The following is a 25482-nucleotide window of genomic DNA, read 5'->3' on the forward strand; positions in this document are numbered from 1 at the left end:
TATTCAGATTCAAGGCAATTCATCCATTCCTTATTTCCATTTTTCTGATCCAAGTTTGACAAATCACCAATATTGGTGTGGGCACCACTGCCAGTATAATATAGTCTGAGGGCTCCCCTATCCGATAGCCCAGCTAACATATACCACAAAGACTAGTCTCTTGTTGAGACAGATATCCTGAAGTTTATTAAGTTTTTAACTATGTACACTGTTATGATATCTCAGACTTACATACAATCTAGATTCTTTCTTTACTTAAGTTACTGTTACATTATATATGTAGCTGATCAACTGGCTGACTGCTTAACTGACTACCTCAGAGTATGCTGGGGGCCTTTTGTATTAAGATATCAAATGCTGTGTGACATCTAGCTGCCTGAAAGTTATAGTCTTTCTGAGATCAGTGCAATAGTACAATAATGACTTGCTCGCTTCTGCTGCAGTGATGAATAAATTTGCTCAGCTTGCAAATTTCCAGTAAATTGTTTCAACTTCAGGCACTACTGCTGCAATCTCCATTTCTTGTGCTCTGAGAAATTATTTTTTCATTTTGGATTTCTGCCTTCAGTTCACTTGAAAAAGACTTAACTTCAAAGGACATATGGCAAAGGTATAGAACATTTTCTATACTTTGCATGCAGTTTCAACATTGACTATTCCCCAAAAGATTCCTCATGGGTATGTGCCACTGTGCCACCCAATATCAAGATATGCATACTTTAATAAAAGCATAACATTATTTTCTTAAACCAGATTATGCATCTAAAAAATTTAGTTGATTCTACCTTAAGAGTTTTTTTCTGAACATTATTTTGCAGACTTTATTGAAAGAGTTGGTCAGTCACACAGTTTGAATGAGAATTACTGAAGGTAATTCCAAATCACATGCAATTTAAACTGAAGCATTAGAACTAAATCTTAAAAATTAGTTAAAACAGATCATAACTTAAACGGACATTGCAGGGGAGTTTATTATTGGGAAACTTTTTGATGATGTCCTTTATAAATTCAGATGGGCAATAGAGATAGGGAAAGTTTATGGCACTGAGGAGGCCATTCAACTCAATCCATCTATTGCATATGAAAACAGTGCAATAGAAATATGTTCAGCATGGACAGGTTGGACTGAAGGGTCTGGTTCCATGCTGTATGACTCTATAACTATAACAAAAAATATCCAGCCAAGTTCCACTTTCCAACTCCTGGTCAACAGCTCTGTCAGTTACAGTTAACTATACATCAAGCAGTTTTGAAATGCGATGAGAATTTCTGCTTCTACCCATCTTGCAGCCATTGAGCTGCCCCCAACATTCTCTGGGTGAAAACGTGTTCCCCTCAACTTGCCGCTAATGCTTCTGTTAATTATTTAAATCTTTTTCTCCTTGTTGTTAACCTCTTTGTTAATGGACGTAGACACTTTCTATGCACTCTATCTGGCCTCATTTTTGATATATCTCAACTAAATGTTCATTTAGCTGCCTCTATCCAAGGAAAGCTAACATATTTAATCTGTGTTCAGAGGCAATGTTCCGTTTCTTGAGACATCCTTGTGAATCTTCAGGGTATCCTTTCCAGTGAAAGCATATCAATCCTGTGAGGGAAACAGAAGAATTCGGAGCAGGCCATTCACCCCTCCCCTGAGCCTGCTCCAACAAGATTTTTGAAAAGTTTATGTTTCAAATTCCACATTCCAATCTACCCCGACACCATTTGATTCTCTTCCCAAATAAAATCTACCTCCCTCCATGATAAAAGACCCTGCCTATTAAATTATCCTGTCTGTACCAACTTCTAAGGCAGAGCATCCAAAAGTTGTCAAACCCACTGAGACAAAAAAAATTCTCCTCACCCCTGACCTAAAAGGGTGACTCTTAAATTTAATCTTTGGTAAGGATTGACCTCTAACAGAAAATATCTTTTTCATATGCGGCTTGTCAAGACCATTCAGGATTCTTATACACTTTGTGGTTGTGGGTATGTTCCCAGGTCAGCAAACATACCCACAACCATGACAACTGACACCCGAGCTACAAATCTTTACACAAATCTTATATACTTCAATCACATCACCCTTAACTCTTCCAAACTCCAGTGGGAAAAAAAAACTCAGTCTGTCCAACCATTGACAACCCACTCATTCCAGGTATCATCTAGTAAAGTTCTTCTGAACCGTCTCCAATGTATTTATATCCTTCCTTAAATAAGGAAATCAAACTGCCCTCATTATTCTAAATGTGCCTTTGCCAATACCTTATATAACTGAAGCATAACATCCTTAATTCTATGTACCATTCCTCTCATAATAAGGATAGCATTCCTTTAGTCTTTTTGCTTATTTGTTGTGCCTACATACTAACCTGGTGACTCAAATTAGAAAGCTAATTTCTCTGCACCTTCAGCATTCATTCTCTGTTTAATTAATTAATACTCTCCTTTTTTTTATTCTTCGTGCCAAAGTGAATAACTGAACATTTTTCCACATTATACTCCATCTGCCAGTGTTTACTCACTCAATCAAACTATCTATATATATCTGCCACCTCCTGATTTTGTCTTCATAACATACTTTCTTAGCTATGTTCATGTCACCTGAAAATTGCCCAACCATGGCTTCGATCCCCTCAGTTAAATCATAAGTTGTAAAATCCTAAGCTCCACTCATCTGTTCCTTTCAATCAGAAAAAGACCTATATTTGCACACTCTTGTTTTCCGCCAGAGATCCAACTGATAACCTTTAATGTGGCACCTTGTCAAATGCCTTTTGGAAATTGAGAGTATAGTACGTTTATAGGCTCCCCTTGATTACAGCACATGCAAACAAATTCAAAGTTCCCTGAATGACAAAGAAGATAGAAATTAAGTTAAAGGAGGCAAGGTGTGCTATGACAGATGTCAGATAGTAAATAGAATTGAGAACCAAGTTGAACACAGAATATTCAGAAGGGAGGTGAGAAAGAAAATAAGAGAAACTTACTAAAAGAGATTATGAGAAAAAGACTGGCAACTAACATACAACGAAATTCCAAAGTCTTCAATAAGCACATCAATGGCAAAAGAGTGGTAAAAGGAGTAGAGGTGATTAGGGATCAAAAGACCATAAGACATAGGAGCAGAAATTAGGCCATTCAGCCCATCGAATATGCATCCAATCATGTCTGATAAGTTTCTCAACCCCATTCTCCCACTTTTTCCCCCAACCCATAATCCCCTTGATATCCAAGAACCTATCTATCTCAATCTTAAATATACTCAATGACCTGGCCTCCACAGCTTTCAGTGGCAGTGAATTCCTTAGATTCACCACTCTCTGGCTGAAAAGGGTGTTTAGCACATGGAGGTGAGAGGCATGGCTGATGTCTTAACTGAAGGTTAACATCAGTTTTTATGAGGCAGATGCTACCGAGGTCATAGTGATAAAGGATGAAACTCAGTCGTTGGAAGGGTTTAAAATTGATAAGGAGATATTGGATAACCTATCAGTGCTTAAAGGTGATAAAGAACCAAGGCCAGATGAAATGCATTCAGTGATACTGAAGGAAGTGAGAGTGGACTGCAGAGGTACTGGTAATTACCTTTCAATCTTCCTTGGATTCTGAACGCGTGTCAGAGGACTGGAAAATTGAAGATTATGCCTTTGTTCAAAAATAATGGTTGAAAAGATAGGCCTGACAATTATAGATCACTCAGATTAACTTTGAGGATCAATTATTCCATATTAAATTAATAACGTTATAGGAAAATGTGTGTTAATTCAGAAGAATCAGGATGGATTTGTTAAAGAAAATTGTATCAAACTAATCTCCTGATGTTTTTCAAAGAAGTATCAGAGATGCTGATGAGGACATGGCTGTTGGTATGATGTACTTTGACTTCCAAATTGTATTCCATACAGTACCACACAATAGGTTCGTGAGCTATATGGGCACAGATTATAGAATACAAGGAAGAGTAGCAATGTGGATGCAAAATTAGCTGAGCGTCAGAAAACAGAGTACAAAACATAACTGAAGAAGGCTCACAGTACCCAAAACTTTAACTCTCCTTTCTCTCTGCAGATCTGCCAGACCTGCTGAGTTTGTCCAGCAATTTATGCTTTTGCTTCTGATTTCCAGCATTTACAGTTTTTTGAGTTTTTTTGTTTAGGTAACAGAGAGTAATGGTTAGTGTTTCTTTTTGGGATGAAGAGTGGAATTCCCACAGGTCAGTATTGGGACCCTTGTTTTTTTTCTCTCTCTATATATATATGTTAAGTACACAAATGATGTAAATCTTAATGCGCGGGGGACAATTTCAACATTTGCAGATAACATATAAAATGTGGGAAGATTATAAAGTGTTAGAAGGACAGTTAAAAACATTAAAAGAACATTTACACAATTAAACTGGCCAGATAATTGGTAGGTGAGGTTCATTACAGAGAAGTATGAGGTGATATATTTTAGTACAAATCACAAGGAGACAAACTTAAAATGAAGGGTACTTTTCTGAAAGGTGTGCAGGAGCAGAGAGACATGGGTTTGCATGTGCGTAAGTCATTAAAAATAGAAGGGAATGGATGGGGAGAGTTGTTAGTAAAGCATCCAATATTCTAGACTTCATAAATAAGGGTTTAGCATGTACAACATCAAGGAAATCACGTTGAACTTATGTAAGACATTCAATATTGTGTACTGTTCTGGATTCAAGATGGTTGCACTGGCATGATAGGGAACGTTAGGGCTCCTGAGCCCGTATGCTCCTTCTTTTTCTTTCTCATTCTTTTCTTTCACCTTTTGATGTTCTGGAAAAGCCAGAGCAACATCAGAGGGTCACTGGCAGCAGTGGTGATGAGATCGAGGATTCTTAGCTTCAGTAGGCCCTGAGGAGAAAGTGAGGAATGCAGATGGTGAAGATCAGAGTCGAGAGTGTGGTGCTGGAAAAGTACAGCAGGTCAGGCAGCATCTGAGGAGCAGGAGAATCAATGTTTCAGGCATAAGTCCCTCATCAAGAAGCCCTCCTACTGAAGGGCTTATGCCCAAAATGTTGATTTTTCTGCTCCTCGGATGCTGCCTGACCTGCTGTGCTTTTCCAGCTCCACACTCTCGACTTCAGTAGGCCCTGAGCCTGGACTCGGGAAGTTGGTGAACCATTGGCTGCGGTGTAACTTGGTGCTTGGAGCGGGGCTGCGCTTGGCCCACAGCGTAGCATAGGTGAATCTCAGAGGTGAGGTCCCGGCACGGTCTGGAGGTGAGGCCCAGTGCAGGTTGATGGTGAGGCCCAGTGCGGTCCACTTGAAGGACTGTAATGCTGAACTTTTTATTTCTCTATTTTTAAAATTTGTTCCTAACATCCTGTACCTGGGTACCTTCGTACCTAATATCAACTTCGTAAACTTTTCACTGCACTCATGTGAGTACATGTGACAATAAAGCTAATTCCAATTCTATTTTAGGAAGGACGTGAATGCATTAGAGAGACACTGCAGGATAGGTTTACAAGAATGGGATGAGACACTTTAGTTATGAAGATACATTAGAGGAGTTGTGATTGTTTTCTCTGAGGAGGTAAAGGTTGAGGGGAGATTTTATAGAAGTTTTCAAAATCATGAGGCATCTGAACGGAGGAGATAGTAAATTCTATTTCTGTTCATAAAAGATCAAGAATCACAGGGCACAGTTTAAAAGTGTTTTGCAAAAGAAACAAATGCGAAGTGAGAAGAAGCTTTTTTCACACACCAAGTGGTCTGGGTTTGGAATCCGCTGCCTTACAGTGTGGTGGAGGCAGGTTCAATTAAGTCATCAAGAGAATATTGGATGATTAAGGAAATAGAAACAATGTACAATGTTATTGGGAAAAGATAGAAGCTTGGCATCAAGTCAAAATGCTCAAAGTGCTGAATGGACTCTATCTGCACGATAACAATTATGTGGTAAGTTGCTACACAACAGGTTATAATACAGGATAAAGGTTCACAGATGTTGGGGAAATAGTATGGATGGAAGATTGTTTAATGGACCAGAAGCAGAGATTATAAGTAAATTGTTACTTTCAAACTGGCAGGTGGTATCAATTCTGTTGCCAAAAGGATCAGTTCTGGAGCCTCAGTCACTTGCAATCTGCACTAATGATGTGGGTAAAGAGGTTAAGAATAATCTGTCCAGGTTTGCTACTGACACAAAGTCAGATAGGAATGTAAACTATGAGGAAGGTACAAAGAGGATGATAGACGTTCGAGGAGTGAACTAGAATGTGGGAAAGTGTGAAGTTTGGTAATACGAATGATAGTAGGATATCTTTTAAAAGGCTTACAAATTTGGATGTTCATAGAGATTTGGGTATACTTACACAAGGAGCACTTATACAAGGGCAGCACAGTGGCACAGTGGTTAGCACTGCTGCCTCACAGCGCCAGAGACCTGAGTTCAATTCCCGCCTCAGGTGACTCTCTCTGGGGAGTTTGTGCATTCTTCCGGTGTCTGCGTGGGTTTCCTCTGGTGCTCCGGTTTCCTCCCACAATCCAAAAATGTGCAGGTTAGGTGAATTGGCCATGCTAAATTGCCCATAGGTTTAGGTGAAGGGGTAAATGTAGGGGAATGGGTCTGGGTGGGTTGCGTGTCGGTGTGGCCTTGTTGGGCCGAAGGGCCTGTTTCCAAACTGTAAGTAATCTAAAGAAGTTTGCATATTGGTATGGCAGGTAATTAGGAAAGCAAAAGGGAAGTTGCCTTCACTGCCAGGGAGTAAGAGATTGGCTATAGTTGTACAGGACTTCGGTGAGACCATACTTGGAATTGTTTTGGTTTCTCTACTCATTGGTCAGATATAATTTCTTTGCAGGGAGTTTAGCAGAGGTTCCCTAGATTAGTTCTTGGGATGCAAGAGTTGACTTAAAACGAGAGGCTGAGGAGATTGGGCTGATACCACCTGGAATTTAGAAGAATAAGAGGTAATCCCATTGAAGCATGCAAGATTCTGAAGGAGACTGACAGAGTAGACATTGAGAAGTTATTTTCCCTGACTGGGGAGTCTAAAACATAAGAAGTCAATCAATTAGGATTGAGATGAGGGGCAACTTGTTCACTTGAAAAGTTATCACTTTTGAAATTCTCTACCCAGAGGATTATGAACACTCCATCAAGGAAAGGACAAAAGGAAAAGGAGCCATTTGGGGAAGTCAGAAATTGCATTGTTGGGTCAAGTGGAACAAAAATATTCCTTCAGACCTCAGAAAGAAAGCCAGTTCCCTTTCGCCATTCTTCCTCTCTTCAGCTTCTCTTGAAATCTTCCACTTTCCACTTAACAACTCACAAGTCAAACGCTGCCTGATCTTCCCTTATGGGCTGACACCCTCTTCATCCCTGCTCAGGGCAGGATGTGACTGATAGCCTTACATGTGAAGTTAAAAATCACTGTCGCTTCCTATTGTCTGGATTAGCAAGGCATTAACTCACTGGAATGATTTCATGGAAGCCTGTTTTGTACTCAACTCCATTATACACTATACTCATATGTTGAAAAGGGTAGATTTATTTCTATAAATATTATTGTGCTTTCTAAATGGCTTCACAGTATTTCTACGTATGGGGAAAAGCAAAACTCGAGACTATCTGTATCAAGTGGTCACCAAGAAATTAAACGGGAAATTCAAGAGAAATCTCTTTGTCTAGAGAGCAGTGGGAATGTGAAACTTGCTAACACAGCAACTGGTTTAAGCCATGACTATTGGATGCTTTTAGATAAATTTGGAACAACGTAGGTTGGAGGAGGTGAAATGACTGTGTTGGAGTTGCCCATGAATGAAGAGAACTATTTGAAGCAGCAATTCCAGTCAGAATCGCAGCCTTCGTACTCATGGCAACCAGATCAGATAATGAAGTGTCTCTAAAAAAATCATCATGAGAAAAAGAAAGCTTGTTATTTAGTAAAGTGTAGAAGGAAAAGTCTGATCCCACCATAATCAATGGGTTTTCTTTAAGTAATTGTCATTACATACTATATATGTAGGTATATTCTGAAATTGTAAGTGCAAATAACAAACAAGCATTAAGGAATTTAGTTGAATTCCTTTCGACAAATAGCTGTAAGTAGTAGAAAGAAACCTCCATCCCATCAACAGGGGGGAATGAGGACAAATAGTGTAAACACCAAGAACTAAATGACATATAATGAAGAGTATAAATAGAAAATCTTGTGAAGGGACACCAGAAAACAGATAGTGTTGTAAGGGACAATTGCAAAACATTATTCAGTCGTTATGACTTCGTGAAAATAAATAATTGCAGGTTCATAAGGTAACAAACAGTACTCCCTCAGTATGATGCAGCTGGCAAATGTCGAGGGAGAGGCATAACGGTCAGAGTGGAGGTGGCAAGCGATGGTGTTAATGCTGCATGTAGCAATTGTAAAGCATAATATATAAATATCCTGTAATTCATTGGGAGAGATGGAATGTCGTAGAGTCTGTCTCCAGTGACCTCTTCCAAGTTGCGAGGTAAGAAGTTCAATATAAAGATTGATTTGTGCTGCTGAACACGGGGTTCAAAACTCCTCTTTAAAATTCTCTCCAACAGGCTGATTGGGCCAAGTGCCCTGTTGCTGCATAATATATCAAGAGGCAATTAGTACTAGCTGGATTGCTTTTCAAGGCAGCAGAGAATCGCTAGGTAGAGCTCCTCACTTTGTGTTACATAAGTCGATGATTCTAGCAGGTATGTCAGTTAACTGACTGGAAATAATTGGGCTTAGATGAAATAAATCTAGTTTTTAACTGTTTTTCACCACCCAGTTACATTTCAATGGGAGACTAGTGCAACCTTCACCTTGTTTATTTTCCCATCTCCGAGAGGGGTGGCATGGTGGCTCAGTGGTTAGCACTGCTGCCTCACAGCACCTGGGTCCCAGGTTTGATTCCAGCCTCGGGTGACTGTCTGTGTGGAGTTTGCACATTCTCCCCGTGTCTGTGTGGGTTTCCTCCGGGTGCTCCGGTTTCCTCCCACAATCCAAAGATGTGCAGGTTAGGGTGAATTGACAATGCTAAATTGCCCACAGTATTAGGTGCATTAGTCAGAGTGAAATGGGTTTGGATGGGTTACTCTTCAGAGGGTCAGTGTGGACTGGTTGGGCCGGTTTCCACACTGTAGGGAATCTAATCTGATCAAAACCATTATTAGCCTTGGACTACGATAACTCAGGATTACAAAGTGGAAGGAACATAGGTTTCATGTGATGGTTTGGCTATTGTCAGATTGTTTGCATAAGAGTCAGTATTGGAAAAGCCTGAATTGTAATACAATACAAATATTAATGAAATATCAGAATCAAAACAACGAGAGGTCTCATCAGCTTCAAAGAAGTATGAAGAATTCTGGAAGTGTTCTTTAAAAATGGTATTCCAGAAACATTATATTTTTAATTTCCTAGTCATATTAATCATGGTTTATATGAATCAAATGGGAACTAATGGCGAGACGTAGTCTTCTGAAATAGGTCATATATGTGTATCAAGGAAGATTTCTTTCACTTAACTAGTCAAATCTGTCACAGTTTCATAGCAGCATTTAAGATTATTTAATGATCTATGAGCCCATGAATTGACCCAGCTAAAGAACTAGAGCCCAAATAGTAATGAGCAGATTTTTAAAATATGTCTTCAGTCTAACTGACTATTTTGTAAAACTCAAACTGAGTTTCTGTAATCAAAAGATAAAACTGGTGCCAAGAACATGATGAACTTGGTTTATGTGATTTCCAACAACGTTTGCATTCAATTGGGAGTAGATATCAGCACAAAGATCTTTCAGTACTTGTCTGATCAGGCAATCCATTGTTCATATGGCCCAGTTCCAACAGCAACCTGCTTGGCCAGGAGGGGGATTTGCAGTAACATGACAATACAACTTGCAGCACTTAAATGTTTCGAGAACATAGGGTGGAGCAGAAAGAAATGGGATGAAGGTTTGTGGAGTGAGAAAAGGTGTGTATGAGGGTGTCTGCCCTTTCTAAATAATTTACATCAACTCAGGGTTGGGTTCAGAAACTTGTAAAGCCAGTTTGATGCTCAGCCAAAACTCAACTGTTTATATCCTATTTGTACCAATAAATGGGAATGGAAAAATCTTGTAGGAAGATCAGGTCACTTATTGGAGGGTGCAAGTCTAGGTGGGGGAGACAAACGAAACAATCTCAGAATACAAATAAACCAATCATTAAAAGATGCAATGTCATGCAGGAGGTAAAATAAACAATCTGCTATATTTCTAGAATGGTAACATTTAACATTTCTAGAACGGTAACATTGAGAAGCAAGGTGATTGAGCTAAGCATGCACTAAACCTTGGTTTGACCAGATTTAGAGTTCTAAATACTGTCCTGGTTGCTATATTATTAATAAAAGGACAAAGAGGTAGAGAAGATGCAGAAGGATCATACTAGAAATGCATGGGTGTACATATCAGGAAAGGATGTTTAGACTGGGTTTCTTTCCTCTTGAGAAAAAAAAATGAGGATACGACTAATAGAAGTGTTTTATATGATCAAAGGTTTTGTAAGAGTGAATCCAAAATTGACCCTCTTGTGAAGAAGAGCTCTCAATATGTGAGAGTCATCCCAAAATTGACTGGAAATTTAAAATAAACTTCTTTACTCAAAGAGTGGTTAGAATATAAAACTCTCTACCTTAAGGGACCATTGAAGCAAGTAACATTGTAAGATGTGGGAATAGAATTCAGCCCAATGAGTTTGCTCCACCTTTCGATCATGGTTGATATGTTTCTCAATCCCACTCTCCTGTCTTTTCCCCATAACTTTGATCTCCTTGGGGAGAAAGTGAGGTCTGCAGATGCTGGAGATCAGAGCTGGAAATGTGTTGCTGGAAAAGCGCAGCAGGTCAGGCAGCATCCAGGGAACAGGAGAATCGACGTTTCGGGCATAAGCCCGAAGAAGGGCTTCCTGAAGAAGGGCTTATGCCCGAAACGTCAATTCTCCTGTTCCCTGGATGCTGCCTGACCTGCTGCGCTTTTCCAGCAACACATTTCCAGCTCTTGATCTCCTTACCAATCAAGAACCCATCTATCTATCTTAAATATACACCATGGCTTAACCTCTGCAAGCCTTTGTGGCAATGTGTTCCACAGATTCACCACCCTCTGGCTGACGAAATTTCTCCTCAGCTCAATTGTAAAGGGTCATCCCTTCACTCTGAGGCTGTTTCTTTGGATCCTAGTCTCTCCTACTTGTGGAAACCTCTTCTCCCTGATCACCCTATCCAGGCCTCTCAGTATTATGCAAGAGTCTGTCAGATCCCCCTCCCCTTTCCTTCTCACCACGATCGAGCACAGACTCAGAGTCCTCAAGTGCTCCTCATATGACAAATGCTTTATCCCCAGGATCATTCTTGTAAACCTCCTCTGAACCCATTCCAAAGCCAACACATCTTTCCTGAGATACGGATTCCAAAATTGCTCATGATATTCCAAATGTCGTCCAGCTAGAGCTATTTATAACTTCAACAGTACATTTCTGCTCTTGTATTCTTGCTTTTTTGAAATGAATGCTAACATTGCATTTATCTGAACTTGCATGTTTGCGTTAAAACAGTCTTGAACTAGGACTCCCAAGTCCCTTTATCCTGTAGATTTCTGAATCCATTCCCCATTTAGAAAATAGTCTACACCTCTCTTCTTCCTACCAAAGTGCATAACCTCATACTTTCCCACAATGTAATCCATCTACCACTTATTTGCCCACTCTCCTAGCCTGTCCAAGTACTTTTGCAGCGCCCCTGCTACCTCAACACTAACTGTCCCCCCTCCTATCTTTGTGTCATCTGTAAACTTAGCAACAATGCCCTCAGTTCCTTCATCCAAATTGTTAATGTATTATATGAATAGTCATGGTCTCAACACAGACCTCTGCAGAACTCCAATAATCTTGGGCTGCCATGCTGAAAAAGACACCTTTATCCATACTCTTTGCCTTCTGCCAGTCAGCCAATCCTCTCTCCATGCCAGTACATTATCTCTAGCCCTATGCGCTCTTATCTAATTGAGCAACCTCCTGTGCTACACCTTGTCAAAGGCCTTTTGGAAATCCAAATAGATCATGTCCACTGGCTCACTATTGTCTAACATGGTCGTTACCTCCTCACAGAAGTCTCACTGACTTGTCTTGAATGACCTCCCTTTGATGCAGCCATGCTGACACAGCCCTGTTTTACCATGCACTTCAACGTACTCAGCAATCCCAGCTTTAATAATGCATCCTAAAATCTTACCAATGACCAAGGTCAGGCTAACCGCCCCATTGTTTCCTGTCTTCTGCCTCCCGCCCTTGTTAAACAGGGATATTACGTTATCCATTTCCAGTCATCTTAGACTTTCCCTGACTCCAGCGAGTCCTGAAATATTACCACCAATGTCTCTATAATCTCCTCAGCATTTCCTTCTGAACTCTGGGGTATTGTCCAGCTGGTGATTTATCCACCATCAGACCTTTCAGCTTTCCCAGCATCTTCTCCTTAATGACGGTCACTCCACTCACCTCTGCCCCCGACTGTCTTGAAGTTCTGGTGAGCTGCTTGTGTCTTCCACTGAGAAAACTGTTGCAAAGTACCTATTCAGTTCCTTCACCATTTCTTTGTTCCCCACTACTACTTGTCCATCCTCAATTTCCTGCAGTCCAATGTTCACTCTTTGTTCTTTTTTACCTTTTACATGTCTGAAAAAAAACCTTGCAACCTTCTTTTATATTACTAGCTAGCTTAGCCTCATATTTCATGTCCTCCCCACTTATTGCTTTTTTTAAAGGCTTCCCTATCCTCCGACTTCCCACTAATCTTCACCATATTGTATGCTTTATCCTGTGCTTTTATGCTGTCCATGACTTCCCTTGTCAACCACGTTTGCTTCATGCCTCCCCTTCGTATGTTAAATGTAGATGTGTTGAAGGGGAAGCTAGGTCAGTATCTGAGAAAAAAGGGAAAGGAGATTAGAAAGCTAGATTTTGATGAGGAATGATCATAGCAGTTTGAGTGGAGTGTAAATGGACAGGTTGGGCCAGGTGTCCTGATTCTGTGCCTTGTCCAATTCACCCATTGCCCTTACAAATGTTTAAATTCCTATTTGTGACATCAAAAACCTCACATCCTCTAGTTCTGACCTCTTGTACACCCCTCATCTCCTTTATCCATCTTTGGCATGGGCCATCAGTTGCTAAAGTCTTAGGTTCTCGAGTTCCTTCCCCAAATTGCTCTGCCTCAATTACGTACAATGCAACATCATCTGGCCGTTTGCCAAAACTGCACCGTTTACTTTGCACAATTTCACATCATAACAGGAGTCACAGCAGCAATAGCTGATTTTATATAATGTTGGTAATACGATGAAACGTCCCAAGGCACTTCACAGGTGCATTATAAAACAGAGAAAAAGTGACAAATCCATATCGGAGCGTGTGGTCAGCTGACCAAAACCTTGGGCAAAGAGGTGGGTTTTGGGGAGTATCGTAAATGAGAAAAGAGAGATGGAGACGTATAGGTGGAGAATCTCAGATCCTGAATGCTAAACAACTGAAGACACAGCCATCAATGATTAAAATTGGGGATGCTCAGCAGAACACGGAGGCTCAATGGTTAGCACTGATGCCTCACATTGCCTGGGATCTGGATTCGATTCCAGCCTCAGGTGACTGTCTGTGTGGAGTTTGCACATTCTCCATGTGTCAGTGTAGGTTTATTCCCACACTCCAAATATGTACAGGTTATGTGGATTAGCCATGCTAAGTTGCCCACGGATTTGTAGGTTAGGTGGGTTGTTTTTTTAGATTAGATTCCCTACAGTATGGAAACAGGCCCTTCAGCCCAAAAAGTCCACACTGACCCTCTGAAGAGTAACCCACCCAGACCCATTTCCCTCTGACTATATGCAAACTTCGTTAGATTACTTACAGTGTGGAAACAGGCCCTTCGGCCCAACAAGTCCACACCGACGCGCAACCCACCCAGACCCATTCCCCTACATTTACCCCTTCACCTAACACGATGGGAAATTTAGCATGGCCAATTCACCTAACCTGCACATCTTTGGACTGTGGGAGGAAACCGGAGCACCCGGAGGAAGCCCACACAGACATGAGAAATGCAGGGTTACATGGATTTGGTAGGGGGGGTGGGTGTGGGTGGGATACACTTTGGAGGTTAGGTGTGGACTTGATGGGCCAACTGGCCTGCATCCATGCTGTAGGGTGACTATGATTCCTATGGAAATAGAAGAATGCAAAAGTCTTAGAGGTTTCTAGATTTGGAAGTGTTTACACAGAGAGGGAGGGACAGCTGCACAGAGCTGCACAGGGTCAGTGAGCACAGAGGTAACTGGTAAATGCAATTTGCTGCACGTTAGGACATGGGCAGCAGAGGTTTTGATGACCTCAAGATTACAGCTGGTAGAATGGGTGTGATCACATGGGTAAGCCAATCATTGTCAATATTATTTCTATATTAACTTGATAAATACCAGTTTCAATATTAAGAGATAGCCTTGATCTTTTGTACATGGCTGGGCTTGAAATAATATCATAATCATTATCAGTGATCCTGGCCTGAAGCATTGTGGGTGGAAACACTGTCATTTCTTCCTGCTGCATTTTAGTGAATAATATGGCATGCACCATGCCCAAAAGTATCGATGAGATACAAATGCACACACAGAGTCACAGTGAGTATAAAGTCTTAGTGAATCACTCAAGTGATGGAAGTGTCTGGAATTATCATTTGGATATAGTCACTGAATGAATTATTTACTTTTATACTGGTTTGCATTCAAGACAGGAACCGCTGCAAAATAAAGAGCACATTAGTTTACAATTGATTTGTACTTACTCACAAAATCTTCCAGTGAAATTATCAGGGCAACTACATGTGTAACTGTTAATGGCATCAATGCATGTAGCGCCATTTGCACACTTGTGCTTCCAACAGTTGTCTATGTTTATTTCACAATTAGTGCCCTTGAAGCCAGATTTACATGTACATTTGTATGCTGAGACTTTGTCAGTGCAGTTGCCGTGAATGCAAGGACCTGACTCACACTCATTGATGTTGACATCGCAGTTCAGACCTGTCCAGCCTGCAGCACAATTACAGTGGTAGTAACTGACCATGTCCTCGCAGCTCCCATTGTTTTTACAGGGATTGGACACACAGATATTCTTCGTCGGGCATCCCATTATTATAGGACTGGAGGATATTTTTATAAACTGTTCTTGTTGAGGCTGGATAATGTGCATATTGTCGTTTGCAAAGTATGGTAAGGAGATACCACCAAGTTTCAACGTATTCAGGCATCCTGCGAGGCTGCCTCCTTTTTTAGGACCTCCGCTCCCAAGGTAAATGTCTGTTCCTTCTAACAAAAAGTTCAGGTTCCCACTGATGACTGTACTTGTCACCATCTCTTCTTTCTTGTCTATTACCATCTGCCACCTGGAATACTGAAGAAAGGGATCTATTATGTAAAGTGTAACATCATGCCAGAAACCATCGCTTATTGCTCTTGAGCTGAGTATACTTAGGTTTCCCAGGCTGTTCCCACTTTGCATCGTAAATATTAAATGACACTGCTGGATAGCAATTGTGATAAAGTCTTGCTCCTTTTCAGCGTGGAGTATAACAGCATTCGAGTCCCTTGTTCGAAAACTAAATGTAATATTGGTGAGCTCACGCTTGATCTTGCCATTTCCCCTGAAGACCAGATCACTTTTCCGTCCATTAAAAGTTGCATTAACAAGACCTGTATTTAAAACAAGAGGAAGCAAAGTCATAAGGCTAGGACTGAAGGGCTCAGCTGTATTTCAGACATTGCATGAATCCTGGTCAGTTATTGGCCAATTGTAACTTAGACCCAATAATAAAACAGTTTCAAAATGTGAAGATGTTCATTATGTTGGTTTAAATATTGCTGCATACAATAACTAGTACTTCTGATTTTCACACTCAAATTGATTTTCTGAATCCCCAAATTTGAAGAAGGAACTTTTGTCCTTTCAACAAACTTGATTGATAACAAAATTGAATTGAAGTCAGTAATGTGCATGGGTCAAAGTGAGTGAGTGTAGAAGCATTCTACAGAGAGAAGTCATTTCAAAGAATAGTATCATAAATATATTAAGCTAGTAGATTACCATAGAATAGATTTCACTGACCACTCTATTGGAAGACTTAAGTTGCATTTAAATACAAACTGGAGAACTGTTCTTGTTTTGTTAAGATTGTGAAAAAGTCTTTCCTGACAAATTATAGTCAGAATTGTTTCAGTCTAAAACCAGACAAGCTCCTTTATCATTGCACAGGGGGAATTATGATGAAGCATGATCCTCAGGTAGACTGAGGCTGGAGGCCAGCAGACAATCAAACTGTGTCACGCAAGCATAATTCTGTTTCCATTTTAGTGTCTTTGCATTGATGTTTGTATCATGAACTCAAATGGGCACATTTGTAATAGTGACTTGTCATGTTGTCCTCCATAGTGGAATGCCAGTACTGGAAAAATGTTGTAAAAGTAAAGTCGTCATAGTCCCTGAGGACCATTAGACTGCTCTCTCATTAGAGGGAAACAATTGCAGATGGTTTAACCTGAGTGTCACCACATTTCAGATAAAGGGAGAAGTTAAGAAGGAGAGTCCTTCATGGTAATCTAAGCCAATGCAGGAATAGAACCCATACTATTGGTTGCATCACAAACTAACCATCCACACATTAGTCTGATGGGTTTACAGTCTGACCACATTATAACTATGGACATGGCAAGTAATAGTTTTATTATGATAGAAAAATATGAAAAGTTGAGTGGACCTGCGTGCAGATTTAAGATTTTCAATATACAAGTAGACATGAATGTTTTGTGAATGTTGAATTGGTTAAGTCTAGAAGATGTCCTCCAACCTGTCTCCTTAATTTCCAGAATCTTTAATAACTGAAACATCTCCTGCAGCAAGAGATTTTGGACTCAGAGAAGGTTTAATGGGCCCTATGGCAATTATTGCTGGGGATTCATGTTTTCACAGCACATGAGATTTGGGAATTTGACCAATGGATCCAGTTTTGACCAAGCATATTCTTGGTTCTGAGTTTTCAGTGAAAAATAGCAATGGATTCTGGAATTTATAAGAACCTGTAACTCATCTGTAAAGTATTCTTTCAATATCTAGTCATCAGCGTTAATTGGTGCAATATGGGGACTGAGCCTGTTAATGATTTTGAATATATGTTGTTGTATGTCTGTGGATCCTGTACAGCCTGTGGTTGGAGAAGTGTGTTACCATTAATCTGCCTTTCTACTCTTTTAAAGGAAAAGCTTTAATCAGTTTCAACAGCCCTTATTAGGGCACAGTAACAAAAACAAAAGGTTGTAATCTGTTTTTAGAGATATTTTCTAATGAATATGTTCAGAGGTGTTATTATAGACCTCCAGAGCAGACATGACTTGAACCGAGGCCTCCTAGTTCAGGTGTGAGGGCACTACCGTTGTACCACAACAGCCCTCTAATCTGCTTTTCTGTCCTGAGTTTATGGGTTTCTTTGTTAATGTTGATACAGTCTGAACAAGAAAAGGTACTCGTCTTAACATCAAGATGTAGTTCACTGAATGATAACAATAGGTACAAGTTGCATTTGCTACTGAGACATAGTTACAAAGAATATCAGGTGCCAAAGATGTCGCATCAAGATGTAGGGTTGCACACTTTGATTCTGCACCTAAGGCTGGGTGAAGACTAACATTCCCTCTAAGCTGCATGCTGCTCCAATGTTCCACGATCAGCATCGGCATCTCATTTGTGGTACTAACTTCCGGTTTCAAAAGTTGCTGCTGCACTTCAGCCTTGGAGGCACTCGCAGCTGATAAAATTAAAGGGAACGCTGTTCAAGACTATTGTAGTCTCCAACATTAACCCTTTTGGAGCCATTACCATATATCACATACATGAGAGTGATGCAAAGTAAATCTTGGGCCGAAGGCATTGAATTTTCGAGTACAGACTAAAACTATAATTTATGGATTCAACAATCAACTACTTTCACGATTGTATATAGCTACTGCGGGTTTCCATCTATCCAAATGTAATTATTTTGCAGAAGGGTTCAGGCATTACACAACTGTCACATTTTACTAATGTTGATTAGGGAGGCCAAGTCTGAAAATCAATTACGTGTCTCACTTTCAGAGCAGTAGAATAACTTGACAGTGCTCATCAGGATGTTTGACACATCAGAATACATTTCCCAAGGCTGTGCTAGTGGCATGTTAGTAATAGGTATTATAAACTTAGGTCCATGTACTCAATGCTCAACACAGGGCATTTTTCAGAGAGGTTGTTTGCTCGTTTTTCAATGCCATGCATTCATACAAGGTTAATCTCACCAACACATTGGAATAATATGCTAAATGATCCCACAGTTGACTTCTCTGCATTTGCACTGCCTTCTACCAATAAAATAGCTAACCTCTATGAAATAAATCCATAACTGTTTAATAAAAAACCCAGCCTTGACATATAAACTTCCTAAAAGTTCAATGTACAGTTTCATTTTTCTGTTAGAATTGTGTTTGTATTTGTGCACTAATTATGATGTTTAATTGCCACCCACGGCCATGGCAAAGTTATGAGGATCAAAATTCTATTGTAGATTCAAATATTATTGTCAGACTTGACGGAAAAAGATTAATACATGAGGGGACGCAAACACAACTGCATACAAAGCTTTGACGTTACATGCACTTCTATTTTTACAGCAGAATCTGAGTATGCAGAATGTTTTTGTTGTCTCTTCTCCATAGGGAAGACAGAGTATGTTACCACTTTGACATTCACTTTCAAGTAACATTGATGACAAGAATCGGACAAGGATGCTCAATATTGTGTTAAAACTTTGTACAACTGGCTTGTTCCAAACCCATCAGAAGGAACATATGGTGAATCAACCAAATTGCTTTCCATTGGTAGTTCAAGCTAATGACATGTGCATGTGAGGGACAGTTTTTTTTTCACTCCCTGGCAATAGTAACCTACCACCTTCCATTTGGGTCATCAGGCTACAGAGCTTTTACTGGGCAGCAATTTATGGTAGACAACCTATCATCCTGGCATTACACACAAGCCCAATGATCTTTCTAAAGATTATAGGCTTCCATTAATGTTCATTAATTGCACCAAAGTAATATTATAAAGCAAACAAATCTCCTGGTTGCAAGATGAGGATTACATGTTTATGTCTATTTTGTCAAAGTTATTTGAAAGGGACAGGGATACTGGACAAAAGGTCAGAGCATGCGTCATAGTTTTGACAAATGACCACCCTTTCTCTGGCATAGCTCTACACCTGGGAGCCATTAACCCAGAATTCCAGAACACCAAATGACTGTTCATGAAAGAAGCCTCACGCTGTGGACTGAAATTGTGCTGCGTACAGTGTTAGTTAGTTAGTTAGTTAGTAACAACTCACTTGCCAGGACAGATTGTTGGTGCAACTGTACACTTCACAGTTGCACCAACAATCCGTCCTGGCAAGTGAGTTGGCAAGTGAGCATCACCAGCTGCTAAATGTCACGCAATTTTAAGGTAAGAAAGGTTCAAGCCAATCCCACTGCCAAAAAAAAATCAATGAAGAGGAGGAAGTGAAGGAAAGTCATTGAAGGCAGAAGTCACCAAATGTCAGTTGGCTAATTGTTCCAATTTACCAATGTCTGAGGACTCATGCCTGCATTTATTACAAAGGGCTGTGTATCTGAAGAACTGCATTCAATCTACCTATTCATTCGTCTAGACAGTTTGAACTTTATTTGCATGAAGCTATTCTCCTTCATAATCTTTTTACGCTGCCTTTTGGTTTTTCTGCTTTTTCTTTTGTGTTTTGTATCATTTTCTTTTCATTCCCTTTCCACATGTGTTTCACACAATGTGATTAGGGATAGTCAACATGGCTTTAAATGTGAGAAATCGTGTGTCACAAGCTAAATTGAGTTTTTTGAAGTAGTAAAGAAGAGGATTGATCAAGGCAGAGTGGTGGACGTGATCAATGTGGACTTCAGTAAGGTGTTCAATAAGGTTCCTCATGGTAGATTGGTTAACAAAGTTAGATCACTTGGAATACAGGGAGAACTGGTCATTTGTATGCAGAACTAGCTTGAACGTAGGTGACAGAGGATAATAGTGAAGGATTGCTTTTCAGACTGGAGATTTGTGATCAGCAGTGTCACAAGGATTGTGCTGGATCCACTACTTTTTGTCATTTATATCGATGATTTGAATGTGAACAGCGGAAGTGAGTAAGATGTTTAGTAAGTTTGTGGATGACACCAAAATTGGTGGTGTAGTGGACAGCCAAGAAGGTCACCTCAGAGTACCAATGGGACCTTGATCAGATGGGCCAGTGGGCCGAAAAGTGGCAGATCCAGTTTAATTTAGATAAATGTGAGGTGCTGCAGTTTGGAGGCACAAATCAAGGCAAGACTTATACACTTAATGGTAAGGTCTTGGGCAGTGTTACTGAACAAAGAGACCTTGGAATGCAGGTTCATAGCTCCTTAAAAGTGGGGTCGTAAGTAGATAGAATAGTGAAGAAGGCGATTGGTATGCTTGCCTTATTGATGAGTGCATCGAGTAGAGGAAATGGGAAGTCATATTGTGGCTGTACAGGACATTGATTGGGTCACTTTTGAAATATTGCATTCAATTCTGGTCTCCCTGCTATCGGAAGGATGTTGTAAAACTTGAGAGGGTTCAGAAAAGATTTACAAGGATATTGCCAGGGTTGGAGGGTTTCAGCTATAAGGAGATGCTGAATAAACTGGGGCTACTTTCCCTGGAGCAGCAGAGGCTGAGGGGTGAATTTTTAGAAGTTTACAAAATCATGAAGGGCAAGATAGGGTGAATAGTCAAGGTCTTTTCTCCAGGGTAGCAGACATAAACTAGAGGGCATGGGTTTAAAGTGAGGAGAAAGATTTAAAAGGGACTTAAGGGGCAACTTTTTCACTCAGAGGGTAGTGCATGTATGGAATGAGCTGCTAGAGGAAGTGATGGAGGCTGGTACAATTACAGCATTTAAAAAGCATCTGGATGGGTGTATGAATAGGAAGGCTTCAGAAGGCCAAATGCTGACAAATGGGACTAAATTAATTTAGGATATCTGGTCAGCCTGGATCAGTTGTACCGAAGGGTTTGTACAACTCTATTGACTCTATCTCCCTTTGATTGCTACTGGTTTCCTGCCCATTCATTTTATTGACTCTCTTCCTTTGCCTCTCCTCTATTTCTTCATTATCTTTGCTTTTATCATGGGAATGGTACAGCCACTCCCACACAGCAATTAAGAGTAACCCGAGGCTGATATCTAGAAGTTGCCCACCTTTATCTTGATTTCACCTTAAATGGCGGATTCCAAGCTGGAACTGAAACTTGGAATATCAAGGATCCAGATGTTTTTGGGGAGGACTAAACTGGTCCCTTGTGTAGTCATGCAGAGCATCTGTGTTGTTCTTCGGTGGGGGGGCTAGACTGCTATTTCTGGTCATTCTAATCATAGGGGGGGACAGAGGGGTGGACAAGATATTCTACCAGGTTTTTCATGGTATGCTTCCATAGGAATCTCCCAAAAGTTTTTGGTATATCGTAATGGATTTCCATGATGAAGGCACTCTCAGCCTTTATGAATTTTGGAAAGTGGGTGGGAAGCAGACAGAAACATTGTAAAGCCTTCCAACAGCAGTTGTTAACTTCACAACCTTGTGAGAGATTGAAAAACCACTTCGAAGAAGCTAGTTCTGAACATCACAGTTGCAATGAGCTGGCCAGAAAAACCAAGTTGTATACAATACATTGACACAGACGTAGGGTGGACTCTAATGTCGAGGCGCTATGGATAATTTACTGACTCAGATAAAAGTTCTTTCAGTTAGAGGTATTGGAGGCTCACGACAATCTTGTTGAATATTTAGGGTTAAGGAGGCTAGAGGAGAAGAAAGCAAGAGTAAACAAAGTGCAACATTACAGCTTTTTAAGAGCATTAATGCAATATAAGAACCTAATGATTAATATATTTGGTAAATTTATCCACTGATCTTTGGATACTTCTGTTTCTGGAGGGAAGAGAAATTCAATTTAATCCACATACAGTTTTTTTTAGATAATTGTGATCTAGCTGTTTGAACATTGAAACAAGGCAATAGGTTAGTATTCAGAAATAAAGAAAGCCTGCTCTCATTTTTCCTGTTTCACATAATCTTGGTGAATAAAAGATCTTTTTTTCTAAAGCATTTGATCTAACCCTGACGGTACTTTATAATATTGAATATTTATTTGGACTAAAATGCAGTGTCTTAATTGCTTGACTCACAAACTCTATTCTTCACCATTCAACCATTTATTTAATTCTGGGATGAACATAAACTCTCATATCATACTTATGTATGACTATGCTAAATGTTTCTTCATGGCAGTGTATATGCATTTAAAATTAAACCAGACATTTCTAAATAACAGAGAAGTAACATTTTCTATACTGTAATAGGCAGCAAACTCTTTAAGGGTCTTGGTTCTTGCAAACGGTGCTTTTCTTAACAGTAGCGTTTAATTATGAGACCTTAGGCTGTCTCAAAGTGAAGAAGGTCATTTTATACGAGTGCACAATATTTGAGTCAAAAACATTGATGTTCATCCAAGACAGTCATAATGCTGTACACATGCAGGATAGCCAAGGACATAAGAAAACTTACGTCAATATGTTAAGAGCCAAACAATAAACAAGCGTGAATAGTAGTGAAATCTGAATGTAGGTGCTGAACTTTTGAACAGTGGTCAGTTTAAATCAGAAAACATCAATGCATATTGTGATGATGCTATGGCTTTAAGAAGTTATTTTGTCCCAGTTTTTCATTTGAAGAGAGGTTTTAAAGCAGAGGTGGAGAGTAGTCTACCAGAACCACTTGAGTAAATAGCTTGTGAAGCATTGGGTTTTTATTTAAGTTGGAACAGGAAAGCAGCATGAGTGGATATGGGCAAGCTCTTACAGAGCCAGGATTTTTAGTTAGCTTCCAGCAGTTGCTGTTGGGTCAGGAAGAAGTGTAAGCTATTTTTTCACTCTCTCAATTACAGCCAAAAGCTGGGAGTTCTCTGCCTGCCATGGGAGGTGCATATGAGACAATTTGTGTTCTGAATTTGCCTTTTTCCCAAGGGTGTGTTTATGGGATGTTGCTATATTGGAACAGTTAATTAGTAAGAAAAACTGTTTGTGTTACTCTGTTAAATTTTCTAATAGAGCTAAGTCATATCAATTCCTTATTTCTTTTGTTGTATTTTAATTATCGTGGATGAACAAAGTGTTCTTTGCTTTGAATCCAGTAGTTTGACCAATCAAATTGCATTTGGAACACAACACTTTGCATTTACTTTTAAAATAAGAAATATTTAGGGTCTGGACTATCTTTTGAATATTTTTAGGGGGTTTGCTCTGGTCCATAACAACACATAAACACATGTACACACAAAACATGCGCACACCTTCCAGTGCCTATAAAACCCCTTCTTCATCTTTTCATTTTGAACGTTTGAAGAGATAACCTGTGTTTATAAAAAATATTTTAGTATGATAAAATATGCAGTTTCAGAATAGTAGAGAGTACAGTGGGCACATTCAATGTATCAATTTTGTGTTGGCTCTTTCAAGCAACCCAGTTAGTCACACTTCCAAACTCTCTATCTACATCCCTCTATGTTTTTCTCCTTAAAGTGTTTCATAAATTCCCTACTGAAGGTGACTATAGAATCTGTATCCACTCCAATAACTCATTTTCTGACTCTGCAAAGATTATCTACCTTTTACAAGGCAAAAGTTAGAAGCATGATGGAATACTCCCCTCTTGCCTGCAGCTCCAAAAACAGAGGAATGTTGACGCCATCCAGGACAAAGCAGCCCACTTAATTGGCACCACATTCACAAATATTCACTCCCTCCATCATTGACGCTCAGCAGCAGCAGCAGTGCTTACTATCTCCAAGATGCACTACAGAAATTCACAAAGACTCCTGAGACACCACCTTCCAAATCCACAATGACGACCAGCTAGAAGGGACAAGTGCAGCAGATAGAAGTTGCAAGTTTCCCTCCAAGCCACTCATCACCCTGACTCAGAAATATATCACTATTCCTTCTGAGTTGCGACATTGTGGGCATACCTGCATCAAAAAGAGTGCAGCAGTTCAAAAGGTAGCTTACCACCATCTTCTCAAGTGCAACTATAGACAGACAATAAATGCTGGCTGAGCCAGTGAGACTCTTAAATAAAAAAAATATAATTACTTGAGATTTCAAATTGTGCCTATGTTCAACTGATTCAAATGACAGCTGATTGATTGCAATTGGGCACAATTTAGATTAAGTGATACACAAATGATCAGAAAGAGTGGAAGCAAGCCATTCGGCCCATTAAATCCACACTGACACTCTGGAGAGCAGCCAACCCTATGCACCCCATGGCTAGCACACCTAGCCTGCACACTATGGTCAATTTAACATGACCAATCAATCTAAATATCTTTGGACTGTGGGAGGAAACCAGAGCACCCGGTGGAAACCCATGCAGATACAGGGAGAATAGGCAAACTCCACGCAGACAGCCATCCGAGGCTGGAATTGAATCTGGGTCTCAGGAGCTGTGAGGCTAACCACTGAGCCACCATACCACCCGACGTCAAAAGATGTCAAAGATTTCTGGTAAACTTAGCACTCAAACCTCACCTTTACAAATTTTGATAGTCATATCCATTGACTTTTATTCGTGTAGTCCCTCAATATTTCCAGTAGCGGTTTGAGCTATCACTAGCTGTAGCAAAGAAGGCTTCAAGGCAGAGCACTTTTATTCTGCAGTAAGGTGAAATATGTAGAACAATAACTATCCTTAGACTGTCTTACTTCAATTCGTATGACTCACATTTGGTTAGTGATGCAAAATACAAAAAGAATCCACAACTTATCCATTGTAAGTTGTCTTACTTAAGTTGAACAGAATATCTTTTCTGCATTCTGTTCTATAGTCCCAGGATAGAACCACTCTCACTTTGCAGTCTCTTGCTGCTTGACTTCCTGTGCAGTTTTGTTTCTGAAAAGCAGTCAGAAATTATAATGTCTTTGTTTTTATTTTTAAATACCTTTCTCAAAGGATTTTCCCAACACCCCAATGAGAGATGTCATTCTGAAAATACAGACAAGCTAATGAATCAACTATTGTTCAGCCTCTGGGAGAACCATATTCTTGTTTAGCGTATTCACTACCATTCATCTGGTTTATGCTTTTCTTTTCAAGCATTGGCAAGGATGCACACTACTTTTGAAATCCCCAGCGATAAAAATAAGTCAATTTCCAAATCCATTGTCAATGGTCAGACTGAAGTCGAAAAGCATGGCACAGCAGGTCAGGCAGCATCCAAGGAGTAGGAGAGTCGACATTTCTGGCATAAGGTCTTCA

The 25482-nt window shown here is 40.0% G+C and overlaps 1 protein-coding gene across 3 annotated transcripts in view; it reads right to left on the reverse strand.

The window, feature by feature from the left end:
- The window catches only part of crb1 (crumbs cell polarity complex component 1), a 123265-nt gene that overhangs the window by 35411 nt on the left and 62372 nt on the right, over positions 1 to 25482 (reverse strand). For all 3 annotated transcript variants that reach the window (XM_043699794.1, XM_043699793.1, XM_043699795.1), the window contains exon 9: positions 14850 to 15756. In XM_043699794.1, coding sequence (XP_043555729.1) covers positions 14850 to 15756 — 907 coding nt within the window. The remainder of the gene's footprint in view (positions 1 to 14849; positions 15757 to 25482) is intronic.

Source organism: Chiloscyllium plagiosum, chromosome 11, assembly GCF_004010195.1.
Source record: "Chiloscyllium plagiosum isolate BGI_BamShark_2017 chromosome 11, ASM401019v2, whole genome shotgun sequence".
Taxonomy (NCBI): Eukaryota; Metazoa; Chordata; class Chondrichthyes; order Orectolobiformes; family Hemiscylliidae; genus Chiloscyllium; species Chiloscyllium plagiosum.